The sequence below is a fragment of the Arvicola amphibius genome, chromosome 1, assembly GCF_903992535.2.
Source record: "Arvicola amphibius chromosome 1, mArvAmp1.2, whole genome shotgun sequence".
Classification (NCBI taxonomy): Eukaryota; Metazoa; Chordata; class Mammalia; order Rodentia; family Cricetidae; genus Arvicola; species Arvicola amphibius.
The window spans coordinates 171,633,611-171,657,490 of record NC_052047.1 but is presented as its reverse complement, the minus strand read 5'-3'; the positions used below and the strand labels follow the sequence as shown (position 1 = coordinate 171,657,490).

The 23,880-nt window shown below is 38.2% G+C and overlaps 1 protein-coding gene across 3 annotated transcripts in view; it reads left to right on the top strand.

The window, feature by feature from the left end:
* Prkg1 (protein kinase cGMP-dependent 1) overlaps positions 1-23,125 on the top strand; it is a 1,221,673-nt gene extending 1,198,548 nt beyond the window's left edge. For all 3 annotated transcript variants that reach the window (XM_038325478.1, XM_038325472.1, XM_038325483.1), the window contains 7 exons: positions 941-1,030; positions 7,487-7,628; positions 8,811-8,974; positions 11,753-11,875; positions 11,959-12,021; positions 16,524-16,590; positions 18,734-23,125. In XM_038325478.1, the coding sequence (XP_038181406.1) occupies positions 941-1,030; positions 7,487-7,628; positions 8,811-8,974; positions 11,753-11,875; positions 11,959-12,021; positions 16,524-16,590; positions 18,734-18,832 (748 nt within the window). In that variant the 3' untranslated portion in view covers positions 18,833-23,125. The remainder of the gene's footprint in view (positions 1-940; positions 1,031-7,486; positions 7,629-8,810; positions 8,975-11,752; positions 11,876-11,958; positions 12,022-16,523; positions 16,591-18,733) is intronic.
* Positions 23,126-23,880: the final 755 nt, after the last annotated feature.

Sequence of the window (23,880 nt, the reverse complement as noted above, 5' to 3'; positions counted from 1 at the left end):
GTGACTCCAGGGCTCTGCCTGTCTCCAACCCTCAAACCCTTGGCTTCTAGTTGGGTGCAGCCATGCCCAGCTTTCATGTGGGTACTGGGGATCCAAACACAGAGCCTCCTGTTTACCTGGCAGTTACTTTCCAACTGAGCGACTTCCCTAGCCCCAGGAGGTGTCTTTTATGAAATAGCTATTATGAAATATTTTTATGAAATAGCTAGTCCGCCCACCTCAGTATTTTCATAGGCCTAATAAGATAATAATGAAGTTCTTACATGCAGGAGAAACTTTTATAGTCAATTTGCCAGTAATACTCACAGAAAGTTAAGATACAAATTTAAGTGACTATTTACAATCCATATTTATAAAATATAATATAGTTTATATCTACGTGCCTTTGTGTTTGGGACCACTAAGTCTAGCTCAAGGCCATGCTTGAAATACCAGCCAAATAGGAATTGATAGAACCTCAAGAAACTCTCATGTGTGCATACCTAGTAAAATAAGTCCAAACCAGAAGCTTCTAGTCCCGTGGTTTGTAAGTTTTATCCAAGCGGACACTGCCTTCGTGTAGACCTGAGTGCCCCCCTTATGCTCATCACAAAACGCCAAGACTAGCAAGCAAAACTCCAAAAATAAAATCAAAACACAAACCTGAGTACTGGCTTTCATGAGGAGGACATTGCAAATTGTCTTCTATCTGTTTTGACATATTTAATTCAATATTGTTAACCCTGTAGATAGAACCAGAACTCATTCCTCCCACCTCACTATAATTTTACTACAAATACATAATACATGTGCTTAGTACCCTGGCTGAACCATTAAGCAGTACATATATGTATTAAAACACCTTGTTGTAGCCCATAATTATATATCACCAAACTTTAAAAAGTAAATGTTTAAAAGATAATAATGTTCGTACTTTTGTTTTCTTGTTTACTGTTCACAGGCTGTATAGGACATTCAAAGACAGCAAATACTTGTATATGTTGATGGAAGCTTGCCTAGGTGGAGAACTCTGGACTATTCTCAGGGATAGGTAAGAGATTTAAATCTTTTCTGTCATGTTTTGAAAAACTAAGTGATCAGTAAGGGTCTACAAGAAGAACCCATTGTTATCACATATAAAATTATATTCACAGTTTGTAAACATGAGGCACAGCTAATAGCAAGCAGAATTTACTATAAATATGTAAAACTCACCTTGTAACTATTGGTACAGGTTGAACCCACCTTAAAAAGGATCATTAGGAAAGGTCCACCCAGGCCTTATTGAGATGTGATTGTTGAAAGAGCTGACTTTGCACCTTGAATTCCACACTGTGCTAACTTGGGGAGCCGGAGAGCCACATCAGAATTGCAGTCTGGCTTGCCTGTCTCTTTAATTGCACCACTTGATTTTCAGATAGTGACCCTATCTTTAATGGTACTGACAAACTTTTCGAAAGTTGCTTTGAAAACCCTCTGTTTTGAAAACCAGTGTAAGTTCACTACCCTGTCTTAGAGAGGGGGCTGAATTTAGAGGGAAAACTAATCCACTTACTTGCACTTTTTCATGTAAACAATTTGATTTGCCCTTCTGCCCTTCCTCGGGAGGTAAAGTCTAGAGAGTACACATTTGTTTCTCTGAAGTATGAAAAATTGTTTTCTTCATTTTTCATATCATCTATGTTTTCTGTTGTTATTTTAAAGACAACTTTGTTTTCCGACAAATATTTTTGGTCACTTCCTATAAATGACCTACTGATGGTTCAAACAGAATTCTGTGCTTCTCCTGTGTTAGAGATCAAACTTAGAGTCTTGTACCTGCTAAAGAAATACTGTCCCACTGAGCTACATCCCCAGTGTTGGCTGTTTGCAAGAGGTTCTATGTATGCCTTGCAACTCTTGATCCCCATGCCTCTGCCTCCAGAGTGCAGGCGTGGTAAGATGCATTGTTGTCTTCGCACTTTTGGAAAACTTCTTTTTCTTTTATGTTCTGACCTTGCCTTCAGGTTCTTCTTCAATGCATGAGTACACCACCACCACCACCACCCCTGATGAATTTAGCAAGAGATAATTTTAATATTCCTAAGATTCATATGCATTTTAAGTATCCATTACTTTTTAGGTAGCCTTAGTAATTATATTTTCCTTCCTAAATCTACCCCTTTAGTGCCTTTGTGTCTTCATATAGAATATATATTCAGGCCTTTGGTCTCAGTAGCCTTATGCAAATAAATGTGTTAAATAGATCACTCTCTGCTCTAATATAACCTAATATGCTAGTGGTTTTTATTTAGTAATTATAGTTTTAAAAGAAGCATACAAAGAACTGCATGTTGTTGACACAGGATGAGGTCGACATCTATACTAAGCTACCATAACACAGCATGTTACTGTATTGTTGTAAGTTAATAATTGAGTCATGATTTTGTAGCAGTCGTGTGTGTGTGTGTGTGTGTGTGTGTATGTGTGTGTGTGTGTGTGTGTGTGTGTGTGTGATAGTGCCCTGGATATACTTTCATAGAAAGATATGGTCCCACTCCTCAGAACTTGCTATTCCAAAAAGTTAATGTCTTGTCTGGGAGTTAGCATCTGACATTCTTCATCTGGTTCTACTACCTTATTTTTCAGTCTGTTAGTTTGTGTGAAACCTTTCCTCTATTTTCTGTTCTCATTAAAACAGGATGCTCATGAGTAGAATTAAACAGGGAAGTGTAATAAGCCGTACTGAGGTAGGACCAGCTATGCCCTCAGAGCCCTGTAAAACTTGTATTAAGTTCTTTTATTGAAACAATAATTATAATAACAGCACTAGAACTCGGCCTGCAAGCATGAGACACCCCCATTCATCAACATTCAGTTTACATTTGTAGGGAAATATCACCTTGAACTTTTTGTCATGCCTCTTGAGATCAAAGTTTGGTTGGTCACATGTGAGCTACACTGGCTGAGCAGGATAACAAAGAGGGGTTGTGAAGTAGATTCCCTTGGGAGGAGTAGATGAAGAGACAAGAACAATGAAGGCTCATTTCTCTATCTCTAGGGGCTGTGTTATGATCCTCCCTCTCCCCTCCCCATACCATCCTTGAGTTATGGGTACGCAGTTGCTATGTACCCCCAGGGAAAGTGATAAGGCATGACAACGCTTATTGTGGAGAAACAATGACTGCTTATTATTTCTCCCAACGATTCCAAAATTCTGAAGCTCCATGGAACTATTGCATGGAAAACTATTATAGACATATAGACTTGGTATCATTTCCCCACCCACCCTCTTCTTCTGTGTTGTACACATATAATCTTGTTCTTTTATTCTACACAGATTTATTTTTACCTTTTCAGTAAAATGCTGGGAGCCAGGTTTGCTAGCTTATTCCTGTAATACCAGCCTCTCAGAAACTTGCAGGGGAGGGGAGCCGGAAAATTCCAAAGTTCAAGGTCACTCTAGGCCAACAGTCTCAACCTGTGGGTCACAACCTCTTTGGGGGGGTCAAATGACCCTTTCACATGGGTCACATTTCAGATATTCTGTATATCAGGCATACACACAGACATACACACATACACACAGAGAGAGAACTGAAAATTAAGTTGATGCTACACGTAGGCAAGATGTGAGGACTGTTAAGCAGTCCTAAGCTAGACCCTGACGTATTAATTATCCCGCACATTTTCCATTTACTCTTTAGTAGCTATTATAACTTATCATCTAGTTCATGAGACATTTTTCTTCCAAAAATTCTATTTCATTCTTTGAGATAAGACAACTGCAAATTATTTTTTAATTTTAAGTAAATGAAATTATTATTTTATTTGCTTCCCTCTAACATCTAAAGAGTTAATATATTCTGAAGCTTTTAAAAATGTAATTAGCTAATGTAATAAATATTCATTGATATTTGTTATCAAATAGAATTCAATAGCACATTAGCATGTTAATAAGACATGTGTCAATATGAGTATTTAATGTATATTTTAATCTAGTAAAGCTGCATATCAATTGTTAGGTTTTTTATTTGTTCTTCTTTCCTCCTGAATAACTTAAGTATCTCAGAAATCATGAGTTTCAAATCACATCCCACTACAATTTCTCATCATTTGTCTTCCTGGATAGAGTTTATGATCCTGGCTGTTTTGTAGAGGGTGATTATTTCATCTCTTCTCTGATGACTTAATAGATGGTATCGATTGAGAGTATTTCTGAAGAAATGAGTCAGCCTGCCCAATAGCCTCACCACCCCATTTACAACGGATAAGAAGCCTGCATGTGCAACATGTTTGAGATGTGTGCTCACTAATGATGGCTGTCACGTGTTAACGATGCCTGGCCTCATTCGATAAGAGATGCTTTATCTTTGTTACATTCTGACATCTCAGCGTTCAGTTTACGATAAGCCGAGTAAATACTGTGATTTATCTTTAATTGGAGTTCATCAATAAATATATATAACCCTCTAATTCTATCAAATTGTCCTTTCATGCCATTTAGCTGAAACAGCGACTCCCAAAGCGCTCTGGGAGCCTATTCTTGGAGTCTGAGTGGAAATGATGTAGCTGTCAAAGCACAATTTGTTCATTTCAAAGAGCTAAGCAGAATAAATGATTTATTTCTTTGAGCAACTCTCTAAACAGTTGGTAAAATAAGATTTCACTTCTATTTAGATCAAATTTACATTGCCATTAGCAATTCTAATTGTAATGTTTCATTTTGAGTCACTTTAATGCTATGCTCTGGGACTGCTTTCAGTGGCCTTGATCGAATGTTTAGGGGTGCAACCATGCGCTACTGATGCGTTGTTGCCATGAATTCATTTCTCAAAGTTTGAGACAAGGCTTTCTTTAATCCTTTAAAAATCAGTTACAAATATACTTTTATAAGGCGTATATTCAATGTAGATTATTGAAAGAACTAGAAACCAACCTTCTAGAACCTTGTAAATTTCAAACTGGCTCAGATCCAGGTTAGGTACTCCTGATGAAATGAAATACTCAGTCTCTGGACTCAAACAGGCCGTGCAGTGCTCAGTCTCTAATACTTCACTCGTGCTGTTTTGATTAGTGTTACTCTGGAATGTTGCATGTTCAGGAGACTGAAGTCATATACAACATGGGAGATATATATGCTTATTTTTAAATTAAAGCATCTAATTTCAAAGAATCTTACATTCTTGATAAGCAAACATGCTTAAACTTTATTAAGACCAAAGGAGAAAGGGAACTCAAGACAATGGATGCTCTAATCCCTTTCCAGTCTCCAGAACTGCAGACTTTTAGATCTGCAGAGGTTTTCTATCCCTCAGAGGGCAAGCATAGCCTAAGGACATCATTCACTCCCTGCTGTGGAAGTGGTTCTTTCAAGAGAGCTTCCTCCACCCTTAGAAATCTCAGTTGCGTCCCTCAGCTCTCATAGGGACAATGATAGAAACTTAGTAATGCAAGCTAAAGTTCTGACATTTAGAGTAGTAAATGTCTTCATACCTAGCGATTCATTCAATCTTGAATTTTATTTGTATGATTCGTGTTTGAGATAAGGGCTCTTTACAATCCAGGCTGACCTCTTGCCTCAGCCTCCAGTACTGGCACTACAGCGATATGCTCTTGTACCTGGTTCAGCTGTGTTCACATCCACTGCTTGTAACTACTCAGTCAGTGAATACAGCAGGTAAGCCAAGTCTGCACAGCTGAATATAATATTTCTAAATAAAAATGGCCTGCAAGACATCTGCTTTAGGCTTGGACTTGCAGATGAATTTTGTAAATATGTAACCACATTCCAATGCTCAGGATGTTAGACTTTACTCAAGTTTTTAAAAAGAAGCAGGAGTCACCAAATGCAAGCAGGCATCAGGGACCTGCCTACGAGCAAGATCCTGCACCATTGTTTGTGGGGCACCACCTGAAGTGGTGGTAGCTTCTGTTTTATCACAGTCACTTCCAGAGCTTGTAAAGTTCTAACTAACAGTCATAAATTCTGAAGTTATTCACAAAGCACTATTAATAAAAACTCAGAGAAAGATATTGGGGTTCAGCCTGAAGGTCAGGAAAGCAAAGAGCCACTGGCTCTTACCTCTGCCTCAGTCTGAAATGGTGATCCTGCCTCCAGGAATCTCAAAAAGAGACTGAGACTGAGAGCTGTCTCCTCCTGTTTTATAATCCTCTCTAGGGCAGGGGTTAAAGAGATGCACCACTGGGATTAAAGGCATACACCGCCCAGTTTCTATGGCAACTAGTGTGGCTACTGGGATTGTTACCACTATGTGGTCTATAAGGCTAACCAGTGGAACTGTTTTACTCTCTGATCTCCAGACATGTTTTATTTATTAAAATATAAATGAAATGCCACTATATATTCAATTGAACCTCAGTATTTGAGAAAGAAAAAAAGAAGACATTTAAGTGCAGTGGATAAACAAGTATAAAAGTTCTGCTCTAGAGACAAGGAATGGCCTTAGAGCTCTCTTTTATTATTATTTTAATCAATAAAACATGTGTATATATAGACACATGCACACATACAGATGAAACTGAGAAAGGCAGGAGGCAGAGAGACAGAGAAAATACTTTCTTGTTAAATGTTGGACTTTAACAGTTCCTTCCAGGCACTTTTTCTTCTAGTTGTGTTTTAGTTCCAAGTCTTCCTGTTGATAAGGAGGCAATAATGTAAAAGTAGACACTGTTTGTCTTGGTGGCAGAAGCTTCAGAGACCTAGCATAGAGCAGGTGAGAAGCTTGGCAGTGTTGCAACCCCATGGTGTGGCTCTCTGTAAACATTGGCCTCTTTCATTTTCACAAGCACAAGAACCCTATCTCCACTCTTTAGAAAGAGTCATATATGAATTTGCTAAAAGTAACCATGAAAAATCCGTATACTTAAATTGTATAGTAATTATACATATAGGCTTATTATTGACGGTGACTCTGTTTAATATGACTTCTTTGGACTAGAGATACAGCTAGATGATATAGGACTTGGCAAGTGTATATACATGCATATATATACATATACATACATACATATATACACACATATATATACATATGCATACATATACATATACATATACATATACATACACATATACATATATATGGAGAACTAACTGGGTTTGATCCCAAGTAAAAAGAATAAACAATAATTAATTAATCAAAATAACCTCTCATTTGAAAAGCAATAGTATACAAGTGCTAATATAGGACTCTTCTTCCCACGGCTGGGACTCTGCACTTTTTATATAGCAGTGGGTTGTTTAGAGGAAGCCACAAAGTCCATGAAACTTAATGTTACTGATCATTTCTTGAGCCTTCCAGGAAGTTAGATTTAACTGTCCCACCCAAAGGGGCAGATAAAATGATCCTCCTAATGGAATGAAAATCATGTAATATGGAGCCAGTTAGACATCGGCCTCTGAGACAACTTTGCTGCAGAAATATAATGAACTCACATACACATGAATCAGTTTTTCTAGAGAATTAATTTCTCATACACTGTTTATCACATTTTCCATTTTCAGGGGTTCGTTTGAAGACTCGACAACCAGATTTTACACAGCGTGTGTGGTGGAAGCATTTGCCTATCTGCATTCCAAAGGAATCATTTACAGGGACCTCAAGCCAGAAAACCTTATCCTAGATCATCGAGGTTACGCCAAGCTGGTCAGTGTGTTTTACACAGTGGTTGTGTCCTGAAGTTCTAACGTATTCTTGTTCATTTGTTAACACAAAATACTTTCCACTTCAGTGTTATAACTTCTTGAAAGCAGTGTGAGCACTGTAGTTTTCTATTACAATGTATTTCAAATTATGTAAAGTTTTATGAGAGATTAAATTGGCTACATTTGAATTAATAATAGCCCCACAAAGCATGTGTCCTAACAACTGCTAGAAAATGCCATTGTTAACATGTATTCATAGACCTGAAAGCACTTATACATATTGTTCTGTATTTCTAGCCTGCTTTCTGCATTTAAATGCAGTGAAAATTAGTGTTACACAAGACCGTGGATGTTTTAGTATTTGATATTTAAGAGTAATGTCTTGAGGAATGAGTTCTGAGGTAATATTATCTAACTTGTGTTCACAGTGATAACACTAACTACTGGGCAAGAGAGGCTACTGTATAAGAGAAGTTCTTTTACTTGAAATTGTTCCTCGTCGGTGGGCTTTGAACCGGTTGATACCTGCTTCTAGTTGTAAACTTTTGGAATTGTTACCCAAGGATGGGTTTTAGATACATCTGTATCAACAGCATGTAACTATTTGAATCTAAACCAAATCACTTTGCAAAAAGGAGGTTTTCTGTATTTGTAGCTCCTCCAAAATGGTCCACGAAAAGAAGATAGATTTTGTTTTATCTGCCTGTTTACCAGAAGTAGAATATTGCTCTCTTAATTGTGCCACTCAGCTCCTTCAACAGTAAGCCTTCTCTTCATATATTCAATGCTGGAGCTGTCAACTTCACACATCAGAAGATAGCATGCATATTCTAGGAGAATTTTTATAATGTCCCACCTGGATCTCTACCTCTTTAAAGGAGAAATTCTTTCTTTATTCCACAGCCAATATTCGGGAGGGGGGGCATAGAAAAGATGAAAATGTGTTTCTGGAAACAGCCTTTTCTTTTAATGGTTCTAATTGTATCTATGTTCAGCTTTCACTTTCCTCATTGGAACAGAATTTGCACAGGGCATCTGTGTTTGCAACACGCATGACTCCTTTTAGAAAACAGGACTGTAATGACTTTTCCTTTTTGGTATTATCAGTGTGCTCAGCTAAATACATATTTTTCTACAGCTTGATCATAAATAGCTTAAGTGTCTCGCTTTCTCTCTTCATAAGGTTGACTTTGGCTTTGCAAAGAAAATAGGATTTGGAAAGAAAACATGGACTTTTTGTGGAACTCCAGAATACGTAGCCCCAGAGATCATCCTGAACAAAGGTCATGACATTTCAGCTGACTATTGGTCCCTAGGAATCCTAATGTATGAGCTTCTGACTGGCAGGTATGGACATTTCTAGGGAACTGCGAACAACAAGAGGCCTCAGACAGCTGTGCACTCCTGCCTTTGGCACTCTGAGTAGATAGATGATCTTAAAAGTATCTCACTATACCATGGAACTCAGATTCAATTATTATTGCAAATAGTCATGTATTCATAAAGAAAGCAGCAAAGTAGATCACTTGAGTGCAAACAATTCAATACCAACTTTAATCTTGTCATTGCTGCCATCATGTGTATATGTATGAGTGTGTGTGTGTGTGCATGCATGTGTGTGTGTGTGTGTATGTAATAGAGAGAGATCAAGTTTTCTTGGGATTTGTTACACTAGTCATTTAGATGACCATACAGTACAAGAAATGATAATCATATAAATAATTCTATGGACAGATTTCCTTAGAAATGAGAGGACTGGGTAGCAGGCTTTGTATCTAAATGAATGTCAGCTATTTGCTCTTCATAATATTATAACCAACAGTCATTAGGAATACCAAAGGACATAAGACATGCTACGAGTTCTCCAAGCAATACTACTATAAGAAAAATGAATGTCCCACCGTGATAAGTGCTAACGACATTGAGTAACACGGGGTCAGCATGACCTGTAAAGTTCAGAAGGCGTCTATACAATATAAGGCTAAAACTGCCTAGGCCTTGCAGGAAGAATAAAATGTAGATGAGGAGAGAAGGAACTTATTAAGCATGGCTTTCCTCAAAGAAAATTGAAAAATAAGAGTAACTGATGATTCAGAAATCTCACTATTGGGTGTTACCATTGGCAGAATGTTGGGAGCAACAACACCGTGATGTATCTGCAGCCAATTTTCTAAACTCAGTGTTGAGGAATTGATATCAGAGGCACAAATACGTGATGCATGCATGGTGCTGGCCATGAGAGGATTAGGGATGCAGTTAGGCCTCAGCTTCTCTTCATCACCTTTAATGTTGAAAAATGGTTTGCCAATAACCGTGTAGTCCCATGGAAGAAAAGAATTTAGCCAGAGCAGTTTACATGATAAGCTATTCTTAAACTTAAAACATGACATAGATATTGTTCACGGAGGCCTTTCTCACAAACACTGACTGGTAAAGTCAGTAAAAGAGTGAATCTGATGAGAGTCTCAGCAACAGAGAAACTGGCAAATGGGGTGGTGTTGTGTTTAATATGATTAATTAGAATTTAGATGAAATATTTTAAATGTTATTGAAAAGAGCGTAAATACTATATTCTTTAACCATTTTAATACCAATGTCAGTAAAAGTTAACATGGAAGGAAAGCTATAGATACATGTATTTCTCATCATTCAAAATGAATGATGTCAAATATTTTTAATAATTGAAGCATGACATTACAAAACTCGAAGTTCAGATATCTTTCCTTTATTTTAGAACAATATTTTAGAAATTGATATTGTTGTTTAAAAATACTTATTCAAAGCTTATGACTTCTTTTATTGTTACTCCTGCTTGAAGCAAAATTAAGTTGAACACATCTGCATTTTAAAAAGCATATACAGTATAATCCTGTCTGTGCCCATGCAGACAAATAATTTTATGAAATCATGTTCATCAAAAGCTGCTTATTAATATTTGGGGCATTATATAGCTATTTTCTACTAAATAACATTTCATAGGGTTATGAATATCTTAGTGTAGATTAAGCATGCACCATTTTTAAAATATACAAAGGCATCTCTAATAAATTACTTGGTTGTCTAAAATAAACATGAATGTGAAAAACACCAGTTAGAAAGTGTTAAATTTAAAAACTAAAATATAAAATAGTTTTTAAGTGGGCAATGGTGGCACATGCCTTTAATTACAGCACTTGGGATTTTATACCTTTAATCCCAGCACTCGGAAGGCAGAGGCAGGCAGATCTCTGTGAGTTCAAAGCCAACCTGGTATACATGAGGTAGGTCCAGATCAGCTAGGACTGTAACACAAAGAAATAACCCCCCCAAAAAAAGTGCTAAATTAATCACAAAAAGACTAAATATTTGAGTCCTTATTTTTGAAACAAGATCAAAACTGGCAAGTTAACTCAAAAGAATAAAAAGGACATCCCAAGATCTCCTGAGTAAATTGGGAGCATGGGGACCTTGGGAGAGGGTTGAAGGGGAGGGAGAGGAAGGGAAGGGAACAGAGAAAAATGTAGAGCTCAATAAAAATCAATAAAAAAGGACATCCCATCCTACTACCACATAAAGTGCAGACAGTAAGAGATTAAACAGAATCGCATGTGTATCCATTTGAATGGCAAGTAATCCCTAGCTAATAATATACCAACGTAAATAGAAAGACACCCACAAACAAGAGAAGTACTACTGTAGCCTAAAGGTGAAGAATATGAGCTCCTATTATAATAAATAAAATAAAATAATTCTTAAGATTCATTCCCCAAAGAGGTATAAACCCAGAAAGTAATTTCTGAAGAAAGAATTTGTCAAATATTTGATAATCACCCAAGTGCCACCCGTGAGGCGATGTGTGGTTCTGGAGACAGCACAATGACTAACAAGGGCGTGAGAGGAACCATTGCACAAGCCGCATCCAGCCGTGGTTTCGCTAAAAAGCAGCCCAGGAAGTCTTCCACAGTGCTTGGTTATTTTCTAACTCACATCCCATTGTGGCTAGCACAATGCATATCTCTTTCCACTGTCATAACTAATGCAATCCCCCTCCACATAAAGGCTGACATCATGCGTGTGGCTGTAATAACTTTCTAGTTCCTCTTCCGTGAGTCAAAGCGCCGTCTCTTTGTGTCTTCTTTCTGGCAGTCCACCTTTCTCAGGCCCAGACCCGATGAAAACCTATAACATCATCCTGCGGGGGATTGACATGATAGAATTTCCAAAGAAGATTGCAAAAAATGCTGCTAACCTAATTAAAAAACTATGCAGGTAAGTATTTGAAGTGCATCGTTTTAAAAGAATCATAATGCAAAAGTATCTGGTGTTTCACATGACAATTATTTCATTTTTAGGGACAACCCATCAGAAAGGTTAGGAAATTTGAAAAACGGAGTGAAAGACATTCAAAAACACAAGTAAGTTATTTTTTATATATAATTCAGAAAATGTATCAAATTTCCCCAGAGTGGAAGTTTTTAGTTACTGGTCAGAACATTCAGAGAGTGTTTTCCAAACTTTTCTATGTGTACCTGGAAATTTATTCGTTTCTATGCAGCAGTCTATTGACTCAGTTTCTCTCCATTAACACTAACCAGTGTTTATTTGTTGTACCTTGGCACAAAGAAAAACGTGTATATTTCTAACTTTGTTTTTTCCTGCATTAGGAAAGCAAAATTGCTCCATAAATCATACCCTATTTTTTTTAATTAAAGGTCAAATATAGAGATAGAGCAACATAAAGAGATTTCTAGTTGTTCGTGGTGGTGGGATGTAGGAGATAGGACACAGCCCCATATCCCTCTTAGAGTAGCTGAAGCTTTTCATTAGGCTTTCTCTGCTCAGGCCAAAATGGGATTCTTGACTTCGCTGAGGCGAGCCCTGCATTTCAGGCCAGCCGAAGATGAAGCAGAGTTGAAGTTATTGGGAAGGGATTTCTAATGTAAGATCTGATTGTCAATCTCTTTCTCAGAACATACCGGCCCTTTGTAAGGAGCAAAGGAAAGGTGCTTAGTTCTACCTCCTTGGTGATTATGGAGATAAAACAGACAGGACATTGTGACTATTTGGATTATAGATTTTATGATCCTTTAGCCCCAAAGACATAAGTGACTAGAGCAGTTAATGCCTTTCTTCCCAGGGGGCATGAATCACGAAGTCCCTGAGTACTTTTCTTTTGAACTGTTTGAACAAGAGTTTTCTGTTGCCTTGAGTTTACCAGGCATTTCCAGTCAGTCTGTGGCCTGTGCTTTCTCTGCTTTGCTATGGGGTGAACTTACATTTGGTTCTGGGACAGGTGTACTAGAGCCACATCTGTTTATAATCTACCAGCATTGCCACAGCCGCTACTGCTTGTGAGCATCTTAGCTATTCACACACTGCAGGAACCAGCTGCAGAAGCAAGCTGCAAGTGTCCCCTAGTGTTTAAGTGAAGAGTCCTCATGCAGTCTTATTCCGCTACATAGAAGACACAAGGCTTTTCTAAATGAAAACTTCCCAGTGCTGGGGCTGATAGGAATTCCTGTGGCTTAGGGTCATCCTTATCAACACCATACACGTCTAGTTAGTAAGTAGTCCTAAGTTGTTGATTAAGGCAAAGAACAAAGCCCCAATAATGAAAAGAAAATTGACATTTTTAACCTGTCTGGAGTTTTCTGGGACACTTCGATGTTGACTGAAGGCTTTTGCTAAGAAACTAGGGCAATGTCACTCTGTAAAGGCATCCATCATTGGAGTTGAAAGTCCATAATTCCCTTGGGAGGGTAGGACTAGTTTGGGCTGGTATCTGTGGTCTTCTAGCATTTGGAGAACATTGGTCCAGGCCCTTCTGCTTTGGAAGTCTCCACTGAAAAGGCGAGTGTTTTTCTGTCGGGCTCGCCTTTAGAAATGACTTTTTCTTCTGCCTGATATTTTCAGTTCTCTTTCTTTATCCTGTTATGCTTTGCCAAAAAAATTAGTATGCTGGTTATTATGTGACATGGAGAGTTTCTTTCTGGTTCTGTCTATGTGGGGCTCTTTGTGCTTCCTGCCCTTTAATGGGCATCTCTTTCCTTAGATTCGGGGATTTTCCTCTATGATTTTATTGAAAATCTATTTTGTGCCTTTGACCTGGGTTTCTTCATCTACACCTAAATTTGTATGTTTGTGTGTGTGACTGTGTGTGTGTGTGTGTGAGAGAGAGAGAGAGAGAGAGAGAGAGAGAGAGAGAGAGAGAGAGAGAGAGAGAGGGAGGGAGGGAGGGAGGGAGGGAGGAAGAGAGAGAGAGAGAGAGTTTATATTTAACAGTTTCTTTGACTGAGTGATCCATTTCCTCTAGCTTATCTTCAAGACCTGATATTGCTGGGTGGTGCTGGCACGCGTCTTTAATCTCAGCACTGGGGAGGCAGAGGCAGGCTGATCTCTGTGAGTTCAAGGCCAGCCTAGTCTACAGATCTAGTTCCAGGACAACCAGAGCTACATAGTGAAACCCTGCCTTGAAAAACCAAAAAAAAAAATTCTTTTTTAGAAGACCTGATATTATTATCTCTTCTACTTGATGCAATCAATTGTTGAGACTTTTCCATGACCTTTCTGTTTAACTTCCTGTTTCGTCTTGTTATACCATTTTGGCTTTTCTTCAAGGGATCCATACTTTTTATTTCATGTTCATATCTTGATTTGTTTTCATCGCTTTGCCCAGCTGTTTGCAGTTTCGGGCTCCTCATTTAGGCATTTGTTCAGATCCCCTCTGAGTTCCTTGAATGTATTTTATTTGTGGGTTTTTTTCCCCAGTGGAGCCTAGGCATCTGGAGTTAGCTATTTGGCAGTTTGGGTTGTGACTACCTCATCCCATCTTGGTGGAATGGTATTTGGATCTCAGTTTGCTGTTACCCTAACATGCTAGGTTATGGACCAACTGAATGGTTCTTGGTGTTCAATCTTGGGGCCACTCTGTGTTGTTGTGTGAATGGAGTTTCAGAAGTGGTCTCGGCAAGAGAGAATGCAGCTTCTGAGTCTATGAGTGAACCTTCTGTGGACTGAGAAGAATTTCTTTGACAGTTTTCTGTTATGGCAACCTCATCGAGTTCTGCAAGTGCTACTTGGGTTGGAGGAGCTGGAGTCGCAGTTAGAGTAGACAGTGCAATGTAGGGGTGTGATGGATAACAACATACCATCTTCAAGGTGTTGTGGAAGCCAGGATGGGTACCCTTATCTAGAGGCAGGGACACAAGACGTTATGATCCTAGGGTGTCCTGGTAGGTGGGATGGCAGACTGTCTTTGGAAGTTTCTACCTGGAGTTCCAGGTCAAACTCCATACTGGACCAGGGGAGGAAGGTGGGTATGATAGTTGGATAATAAGCAGGGAGTTGTGGGGAATCAGTCTAAGGGACCTACCTAAAATTCAGATCCAACTCTGCACTGTGTGGTAGCAGTACATAGGGTGGCTAATATGCACATGGGTGCCAAGATGCACTATGGAACCTAGCATGGTTCCAGGAGTAGAATCAGACTGGGTGCATGGTGGTTGGTAGGTAGGTGGGTGGAATAGGTTTGAGGGACATACCAGAAATTTTGGGTTAGATTCAATATGATGCCAAGATGCAGTGGTGGGTTAGGTGACTCATATACAGACACACAGGTAGAATGGGTCTGAGGGAGCCTACATGGAGTTATAGGTTATATTCCATTTGGTGCAGTGGATACAAGGACTGATAGACAGGAGTGTAGGAAGAAGAGGTCTGAGGAGACCTGCCTATTGTCCCCTGCCAGATCTAGGTGGTTTGGGGGTTAAATAGCAGGTATGGTGCTGACAGGCAGGTCAGTGGAAGGAGTCTTGGTGATCTGCCTGGAATTTTCCTTCAGACTCCACTCAGATTACAACCATATCCAAGGGACCTATGAAGTCACTTTATATTCTGATTTACAAAAAAAGGTGATGAGAGAACATTTCTTATCTAACTTTTGAGGTATAATTTGAGCCCCAAAAATTATATATATGGCTATTTCCAGCACACGTAGTTTACCCTCTCTTTAGAAGCTCATTGCTTACTTGAGTGAGTCTTACTCTTTGCAAGTGTTTCTCTTTCTGACAAGCCCAAATGCTGAAATCTATGTTAAAATACTTTCTTTCTTTTTTTGTTTGTTTGTTTTTTTTGTTTTTCAAGACAGGGTTTCTCTGCAGCTTTTTAGAGCCTGTCCTGGAGCTAGCTCTTGTAGACCAGGCTGGTCTCGAACTCACAGAGATCTGCCTGCCTTTAAAATACTTTCTTAACCAATTTTAACTCTGCCCCATACTGGCTCATCCTGAAATTATTTTCTGCAACCAAGTCAAGGATTCCATTTTTGCCTGAGCCGAGACCTCTGAGAGACTACTTCAGGCTATGACAAGTGACAGTGTGGAGCTGGCCTTTGATCATCCACCCCCACTGTAACTGGCAGATTGATTCACTGGCAAAGATGGAAAGTGTTTGTGGTGCATATAGAGAAAAGCACATTATGACATTTATTAAATTAAGATAGTGCAAGAACTTAGACATACAGACAAAACTGAAACAGCAAAAAAAAGTTGCATGATAAATTGGTGTGTGAATTTGACAATTATACCTTAACTATAAATATTTTTAAAACCTTTTAGATACAATGATTTTAAAATATTTTAATAATTTGACAAAAGTTATTTTTAAAAAATTTAATAGTTGTTTACATTTTATAAAATAAGCTCATTGAAAACATTCTGAGCCGTATGTGGTGGCACACATCTGAAATGCCACCATTTGGGAAGTGGAGGCAGGAGGATCAGTAGTTCAAAGTCATCATCACCTACAGAGGAAGTCTGAGGGATCCTAGACTACATGAGACCCTTCTACATATCAAATATGCTGTAGTGAGAATATGTAACAGTGATACAATGTCTTACTTGTCTTTATTTTTGTTTCTTAGATGGTTTGAAGGCTTTAATTGGGAAGGCTTAAGAAAAGGCACCTTGACGCCTCCCATAATTCCAAGTGTAAGTAGACTTTTAAGTAAATAAATATACACACCTGATGGTATTTTTCAATCAACAAAGACTTGATATTTTTAGACTTTTATGATCAAATTATTAAAAACTATGAAACACCATATTAAAATGATGGTATATTCTAAAATCCAAACATAATACCAACAAATCTGTGGATGGTTATTATAGGTGTGATTTATATTTATCTTTAAATTCTTCATTGGAACTCAAATGCCCTTTATCCATGAAAACAAGTTAGCTTTTGTTATAGTACATGTTAGAAATGTGTTTGTAGCTAAGAGTACACAGAACTTACAGCAACCGTTTTCTGTGTTGTCTCATTCACGTGTCTACACCTACCCCAGCATGACTTGGAAGCCGTATGTTCTTTCCTCCTTCTGTTCATATCTGAAAGGAGGTTCTCTTTCCTAGTACAGTTGATTTGGGGTGGGGCAATGCTGTTAAATAGCTGGTTTACTACGTGCATCGCGCACACCATATTAACCTAAAATAGACTCCAACTGAAAGAAATGCACTGCCCCTGCTGAATACAGTGTGCTGTGTTTTAGCAAAAGAGGAAGGGACAGATTTATGAATTTTGTTTATATGCTCCAGTTCTCTAGGACTAACTCAAGAGTCTTTGTATATAGAAACATTGTCCTTTCTTCTGAGATTTATTTCTTTGTTGACTGCTTTCTTTTTAAATTCAGGAGACAAAATGAAGTGCACTCATGTCTCACATCACTGACCCCAATGACATTCACTGGTTTTGTCTTTAGAGGAAGGGTAGAGTAAAAAGAGCCCAAATAGTTAATGTACATTTTTCTCACCTAAATTTATAGGGATGACTTTTACACAGTAGGGATAGTTAGAAGAATTTGGTGCCCTGAAGATGAGACTTAGCCAGCAAATATGAAAGAATTTTGCTCAAGTTTAGAACAAACCTCTAAGCTTCCATTACACTTAGAATAAACATATTTCTTAGAATACTTTCATTATACTTTTAAAAATAACATAAAATGTCTCAAAAAACAAAACAAAACAAAATAAAATAACATACAAAATCCATAATATGGCCTTCCAGGACTCATATCCTGGCTTCTGCTTCCTTTGCTGGTTTTGCCCATTCCACTCTCCTCTCTGGTGCAGCAGTCATGATGGCCAGTTAGCTTCAGAACATAGAACCCTCTTAGGAACTCGGTGTGTGCTCTACCTGTTAGCATTCGGGCATCATGCTGGTCTGCCTCCCTGTCACCTGGCAAGATGCACCTGTCAATATTCAAGCAAATGCCCAGTTAGCCCAGGGTCCCACGGCCGCACATGCACTTGTCAGTATTCAAGGCAAAGACTTAGCCAGCCTACAGTCATTACATCATGCACTGCATGGCTGCTGTAATGCCCTGTACACAAACACCAAGCCCCTTTAAAAGCAATTGCAGCCAGGTGGTGGAGGAGCAGGCCTTTAATTCCAGCACACGGGAGGCAGAGGTAGGTGGATCTACAAGATCTAGTGTACAGCCTGGTTTACAAGAGCTAGTTCCAGGACAGAAAACAAAAGACAAACAAATACAAACATGTATAGGTTTGCATGATAAAATGCCACCCTCCCATAAGCAGATTGAAACCCTGTCATTTGTAACAACATGGAGAGGAATGAAGATCACTTTCATAAATTGAGCACAGAAAAGATAAAAGGAGTACACAGTCAGTCCCATGTGCATGCTGCTCTTTCGAAGGTTGAGATTAGAATTTTGCTCACCGGAGGCTGGAGAACATAAAGATGGCGGAAGAGTAGAGAAAGACTAACTTTAGCCACCAAGTTAGATAGGAGCAGAAAGCAGTGGTATATGATTGCACTGGAGCAGAGTGACAGAAGATAATAATAATGAGGAACTTTACATTTCAAAAACTAGAAGAAAGTGTGTTCAAAGTCCTCATAATAAAAACTGTCCAGGAGACAGACACATTTAATCTGATCTAAATGTTACCGAATGCACACACTGATCACGTTATCCATCAGCATATACAGATTTTGTTTTTATGCATCTGTTTAAAGAATGAATGAGTAGCTATTCTTTTTAATGACGGAAAATAAAATCTCTAGCTCATAACTCTACCAAAAAATCAAAACCCTTTCACTCTCACATTGCAGGTTGCATCGCCCACAGACACAAGCAATTTCGACAGTTTCCCTGAGGACAGTGACGAGCCACCCCCTGACGACAACTCAGGCTGGGACATAGACTTCTAATGTATTTCTCTTACCTGCTTCTGCCTTGCTGAAGACAGCTTTTTCTGAGACACAGCTGCCAGCAAACCTGAGGGAAAGAGAGAAGATTAGTGCTCGGGGTCACCATGATGCCTTTGATTGATGCTGCTCCAGTAACTACGGTGGCATTAGGACTCACTGCTTAGATTATGATAGTGCTCTTTACATGTTTTATGTTTGAACCTACAATAACAGTTGACATGGTGGTCCTGAAGCAAAGCCTTTTACCAGTAAACTGATGTTTTCTATTGTTGCAATGACCTTGCTTTGCTCTGATTATATTTTGAAAGAGTGTAGGAAACACTTCCATCCAGTAGAAGAGTCTGTATCTTGCTAGAACTACCAAGAATAGAGAATAATATATTCGGTACGATAGATGACTGTGGTACAGAAAACCTGGGCTCTTCCCTTTCATCAAGGGAAGGGAGTGGAGCCTGTGACTTCAAGCCAGTATAGACATTGTACAAAGAGGACCACACATCCGTGGGTCACAGAGGTCATGTCAAACCAGTTTCTTTCCTAGCAGATGGCAAGAACTGAATGTTATCTTTCTTTTCTGATAGATTCTAAAAACTGGCCTGATACAAAAAGCACAAGTGCTGTGTTCTGTACGAGCCTCCCGTGGCGGCTACAGATGCAGTTTTGGAGGACTGAAAATGTGCATGGTAATTGAGAAATTGGCAAGACAAAGTGGAGGGAGAAAAGAATTCACAATACCATTTCATATCTTTAAAAACTATATATATTGTGCTTAAAGATGGTCCTGGAAATGACTAGCAGCCAATTGGTTTTATTTATTACCTAACACCCTCAAACTGAGGCTTAAACTATTCCCTTTTATAAGAATAAACCCTTAGGGTAAGGGTGGGGTAGGGTGGGGAGGAATGAAGACCCATCCAAAAAACTAAAACTGAAAAGGTGCTATGTGTATCTTCCATCTGTAATGTCAGTGTCTGAACGGACGACACAGATTCTAATCATCATGTCTAGCCAGAGACTCAAGCATTTTCATAACTTTATTAAAAACAAACTCCTGTCAGATGTCACAGCACAGTCCAGGGCTCAGAGAGAAAGGATATTAAAAAATGTATTTAAACTAGTCTCTTGTCTTAGGCCTGAACCAAAACACTGTATATACAGTCTGAAAGTCCCAAGTCAATGGTATTATAACTATGCCAAGGATCTTTGTTTATTTGAGGTCTGGGAGGAAAACCAAACTGGGCCAGGAGTTGAGGACCTTTCCCTGGATACGTTTATAGAAGATAGAAGGGGTTAGAGAGTAACACAGGAGATGATTTCTCAAAGCTGCATTTTATCTAAATAGTGCAGAAGTGTTACAACCTTGGAATTTCACATCAGCTAGAGAAGACAAGATTTGAAAATGTCAAGCTAACTGTCTTTTTCACACGAGGAAAAGATCATCCAATTAAACCAAGTATGTTGTTGGCAGACCAGTTGACCTCTGTTATCAATAGGCAGAATCATCCAGAAGCTTTATTGGTTGGTAGCATTTTACTTATATGATAAATGTACAACCTTCCATGATGGCATCCTGTTATGAAAATGTGTGTTAATAGTTGTTTGCTATTTTTTTCAGTAGGGTTTTTTAATGTAGAAATTTCTATAGAAATCTTTCCATTAGGTCATCACAGACTAACCAGTAAATCACAGGAGTTTTCTTTGAAATTTCATACTCAAAACTACTTTCAAATATGCTTTTCCCATCAAAATATAATACTCTAAAATATTTGAGGCCTAAAACTACTGGAAGTATATTTAATTTAGGATAAAGTTCAATTAAAACTTTCATCCTGATATTATTATTATTGTTATTGGAATCCTCTCCGTCATAAACAATTTTTCAAGATTACTAGAGTACCCGAGAGATCTGTGGATTTCAACGGACTAAATAATATAAAATCAAACATATCTTGCTAAAATTCAGTGATTTCTAGAAGCTTATTTATCTTTTAACTGACTTTTTAACAAACATATAATTCCAACATTATAATCAATGTTTGATTTTTTTTGCAAGATAATGTGTCTTAGGTATGCTAAAGGCTTGCTAGGATGTTACATTTACCTTGTTATTAGAAAGGGAATTGTCTCTCTAATTTTTCAAATATCCACAAATCCCCAGGAATTTGCACGGACCATGTGTTTTGGGACTTGGGTGTGAGGCTAAGACAACTTGCACGAATATATGGGTTCTACGACGAGGAAAGGCATTGCTTTTGGCACAGTGTGACTGTGGGCTCTTTTCCACTTGTGATACACCTTTGTTCATTTCATCCACAGCTTTTATTAAGATGCCCAACACGATCACAAGAGATAAAGGTGAACTCTAGCTTCCAGGAATAAGTAACAGAAACCACCCATCAGATTTTCAACATTGAATTTTAAGGATTTAAATCTTGTCTTAATCAAGACGCTAGGGCTATAACTCATGGCCAGCTTCATAAACCACATCTTACTTTCTGGACTTTTCAATGCCCCCAGTTTTTCTCTTTTTTTTTCTTTTCTTGCACTAAAGACCATCTGGATAAACTAGAATAGTGCCAACTTGTTTGATTTGCTAACTGACTTTCTTGTTGATACTTTTGCGTATGGGAAATAGGGCTTTCTGTGTGTCTTAAATCACAGAAAAACTGCAAACTGCCAAGGAAAGGACATAACAATACTTAATTAGACCGAAGACATTAGAGAAAATGAGATTTGGATATCGTTATAGTTGATTTTTATACTTATGATCCTTATTATTTGGATGTGAATCAGATTCATGTAGCATTTAAAACAAGTTTATTTTGATTATAATCCTCACAAGTCATAGTTTTTTCTTAACATTGGAGAACATACATGTGAATTGCACATGGAGAATAATATTTAAACTATTGACTCGTTCTCACTTCGCTTCCAAATGATAGACCTGATGGTGAAGCTAAACAAGTCAGCTACCATACTGAACACAAGGGTATTAACCCCGACTTTATACAATAGAGGTATCTGTGCATTTCCCACAACGTTTTCTTTCACAATAGGACCACAACAAATATTTATGTAAATAGATATTTTTTGGGTGATATTTTGTGGTACATATAACTTTTTTTTAGTGTTTCACAGCATTATGATTTCATTTTATTTGTATTAAATGATGTTTCAGGTCCAAGTAGACTTGAATGAACGTCATAGTTGTTAGTATTATTGAAACCTATGTCAGCAGAACTGTCACCCATCCGTCCCATAGTTTAGAACATGACCTGGCTATCTGGCGTTGTTGCAAGTGCCTTAAACTCATGGCATCTTATTAAGAAAACAAATTTGGTGTTATGCTGCATGACAAAGACAAACACACCTCAAAATGTTGTCCTTTCTTAGCTTGCTGCGTTTTACAGTTCTTTCTGCTAACGATTTATAAGCCTTTATTATATAATATTGTTGAATTACAGAAATGATGAAGTTGTTATCTTATTTCTGTTAAGTGTACCAGAGCTGTGTGTCTGTTCGTGAGATACAGCGTCATTTCTGTGAAATGTATAAATGTATGTGCAGGTCAAATTACTATATGACATACTATCAGTCTGTATACAGGTATTCCTGTTTTGCTCAGCTGTGCAGACTCAGTAAAAAAAAAAAAAAGTAGTGCAGTCAAATCCTAATGTATCTCATTTTATAGATTCCATTAACAATGGTCCAACCCAAAAGAAAAATTGGAAATGACTGCTCACCACACCTCGTTATGAAACCAATGATGAAAATGTACCTTGGTGCACCCCTCAACAAAACAGGATGCTTTCTCTGAGTTCTATATGCAAATCACGTTCGAGGCAACTTTCAGGAGACCTTGAAAGCAAAACGCTGGAAGTGTGTTGGTAGCCCTCCTCCTCTTCTGCCCCTGCATCAACAGACAGAGCTCTGGGACCTTGGCAATGACTCAGAGGTTGGGCTTTCTAAGTAAAGGGACGTTTCTTTAAGCATCATCTATCCAGTTTATTTCAACGTATGGTGTTTTTACAACTGGTCAGTTCTTTTGTATTCTTACAGCTATGGTTATTTGGCCGTCCTCTTACAGTTTGTGCTACGTGAAAGAGTCTCTTGTTAGAATGCAACAAACTGTTATCCAATGGTCGTCGGCCACTTGCACTCTCTTGGTGTAGATTAAAAACTTTTTCATAACTTAACCTGCTTTGATTTGCTCTGTATTTTCCCTGCAGCTGTAATTGCAGAGTGCCTGTTGGATACTTTATAGAGTTGAAATAAAAAATAATTACTTTTGAACTTATTTGTGTTTAATTCCAGATGAGTCAACAAATAGAATTAACATAGTAATTAATTCTGCACTCGAGATGCCAATTAGTCACTATTTAACAATGTACAAAAACACCTGCAGCCCAAGCATCTTTCATGAAATAGCAGTATAGAAAAGTAACTCAGTGATTCATATCTAAAAATTCAGCGCAAATAACACCAGACAATCCAGTGTGAAGAGAGAAACGAGACTCCACATCCGATAAGTAACATTTGATATGTAAAGCACTTCCTGAGTCTAGCTTCCTTGATTCTCCCACTAAACGTCATAATTAACAATAATAATAAATAGATTTTGAGAACAACACGGATGTGAAAACTCACTTCTCTGAAATGATAGGTGTGCTCTTAGTGCCTCCCTTAGCTCCTCGCTGAAGGAAATGACTAACCCGTTAAAGCTAGCATACGAATTTCCTCAAATCAGCTGCTTTTGTCCCACTGACATATGTTGCTAGTAACAGTTTGTGAAAAACCCTTAATGAACACTAGATATCCATCCAATCCAGAAACTTTCTCACACAGTGAAACAATCCGAAGAAGATGCCATTTGAGTATGAATACAGTAATCGAATAATTTTATTTCTTCTTGGAACATGGAAAATAACACGCATTTCCATTATCCGCCCAGATTTCCTACTGTAGTTCTAAGAATGGTCTAACTTGGTCCTTAAAAGAAATTCTTTTCTTTTTAATTCACCATTTTAGGGGCAGTGCACTCTGACACT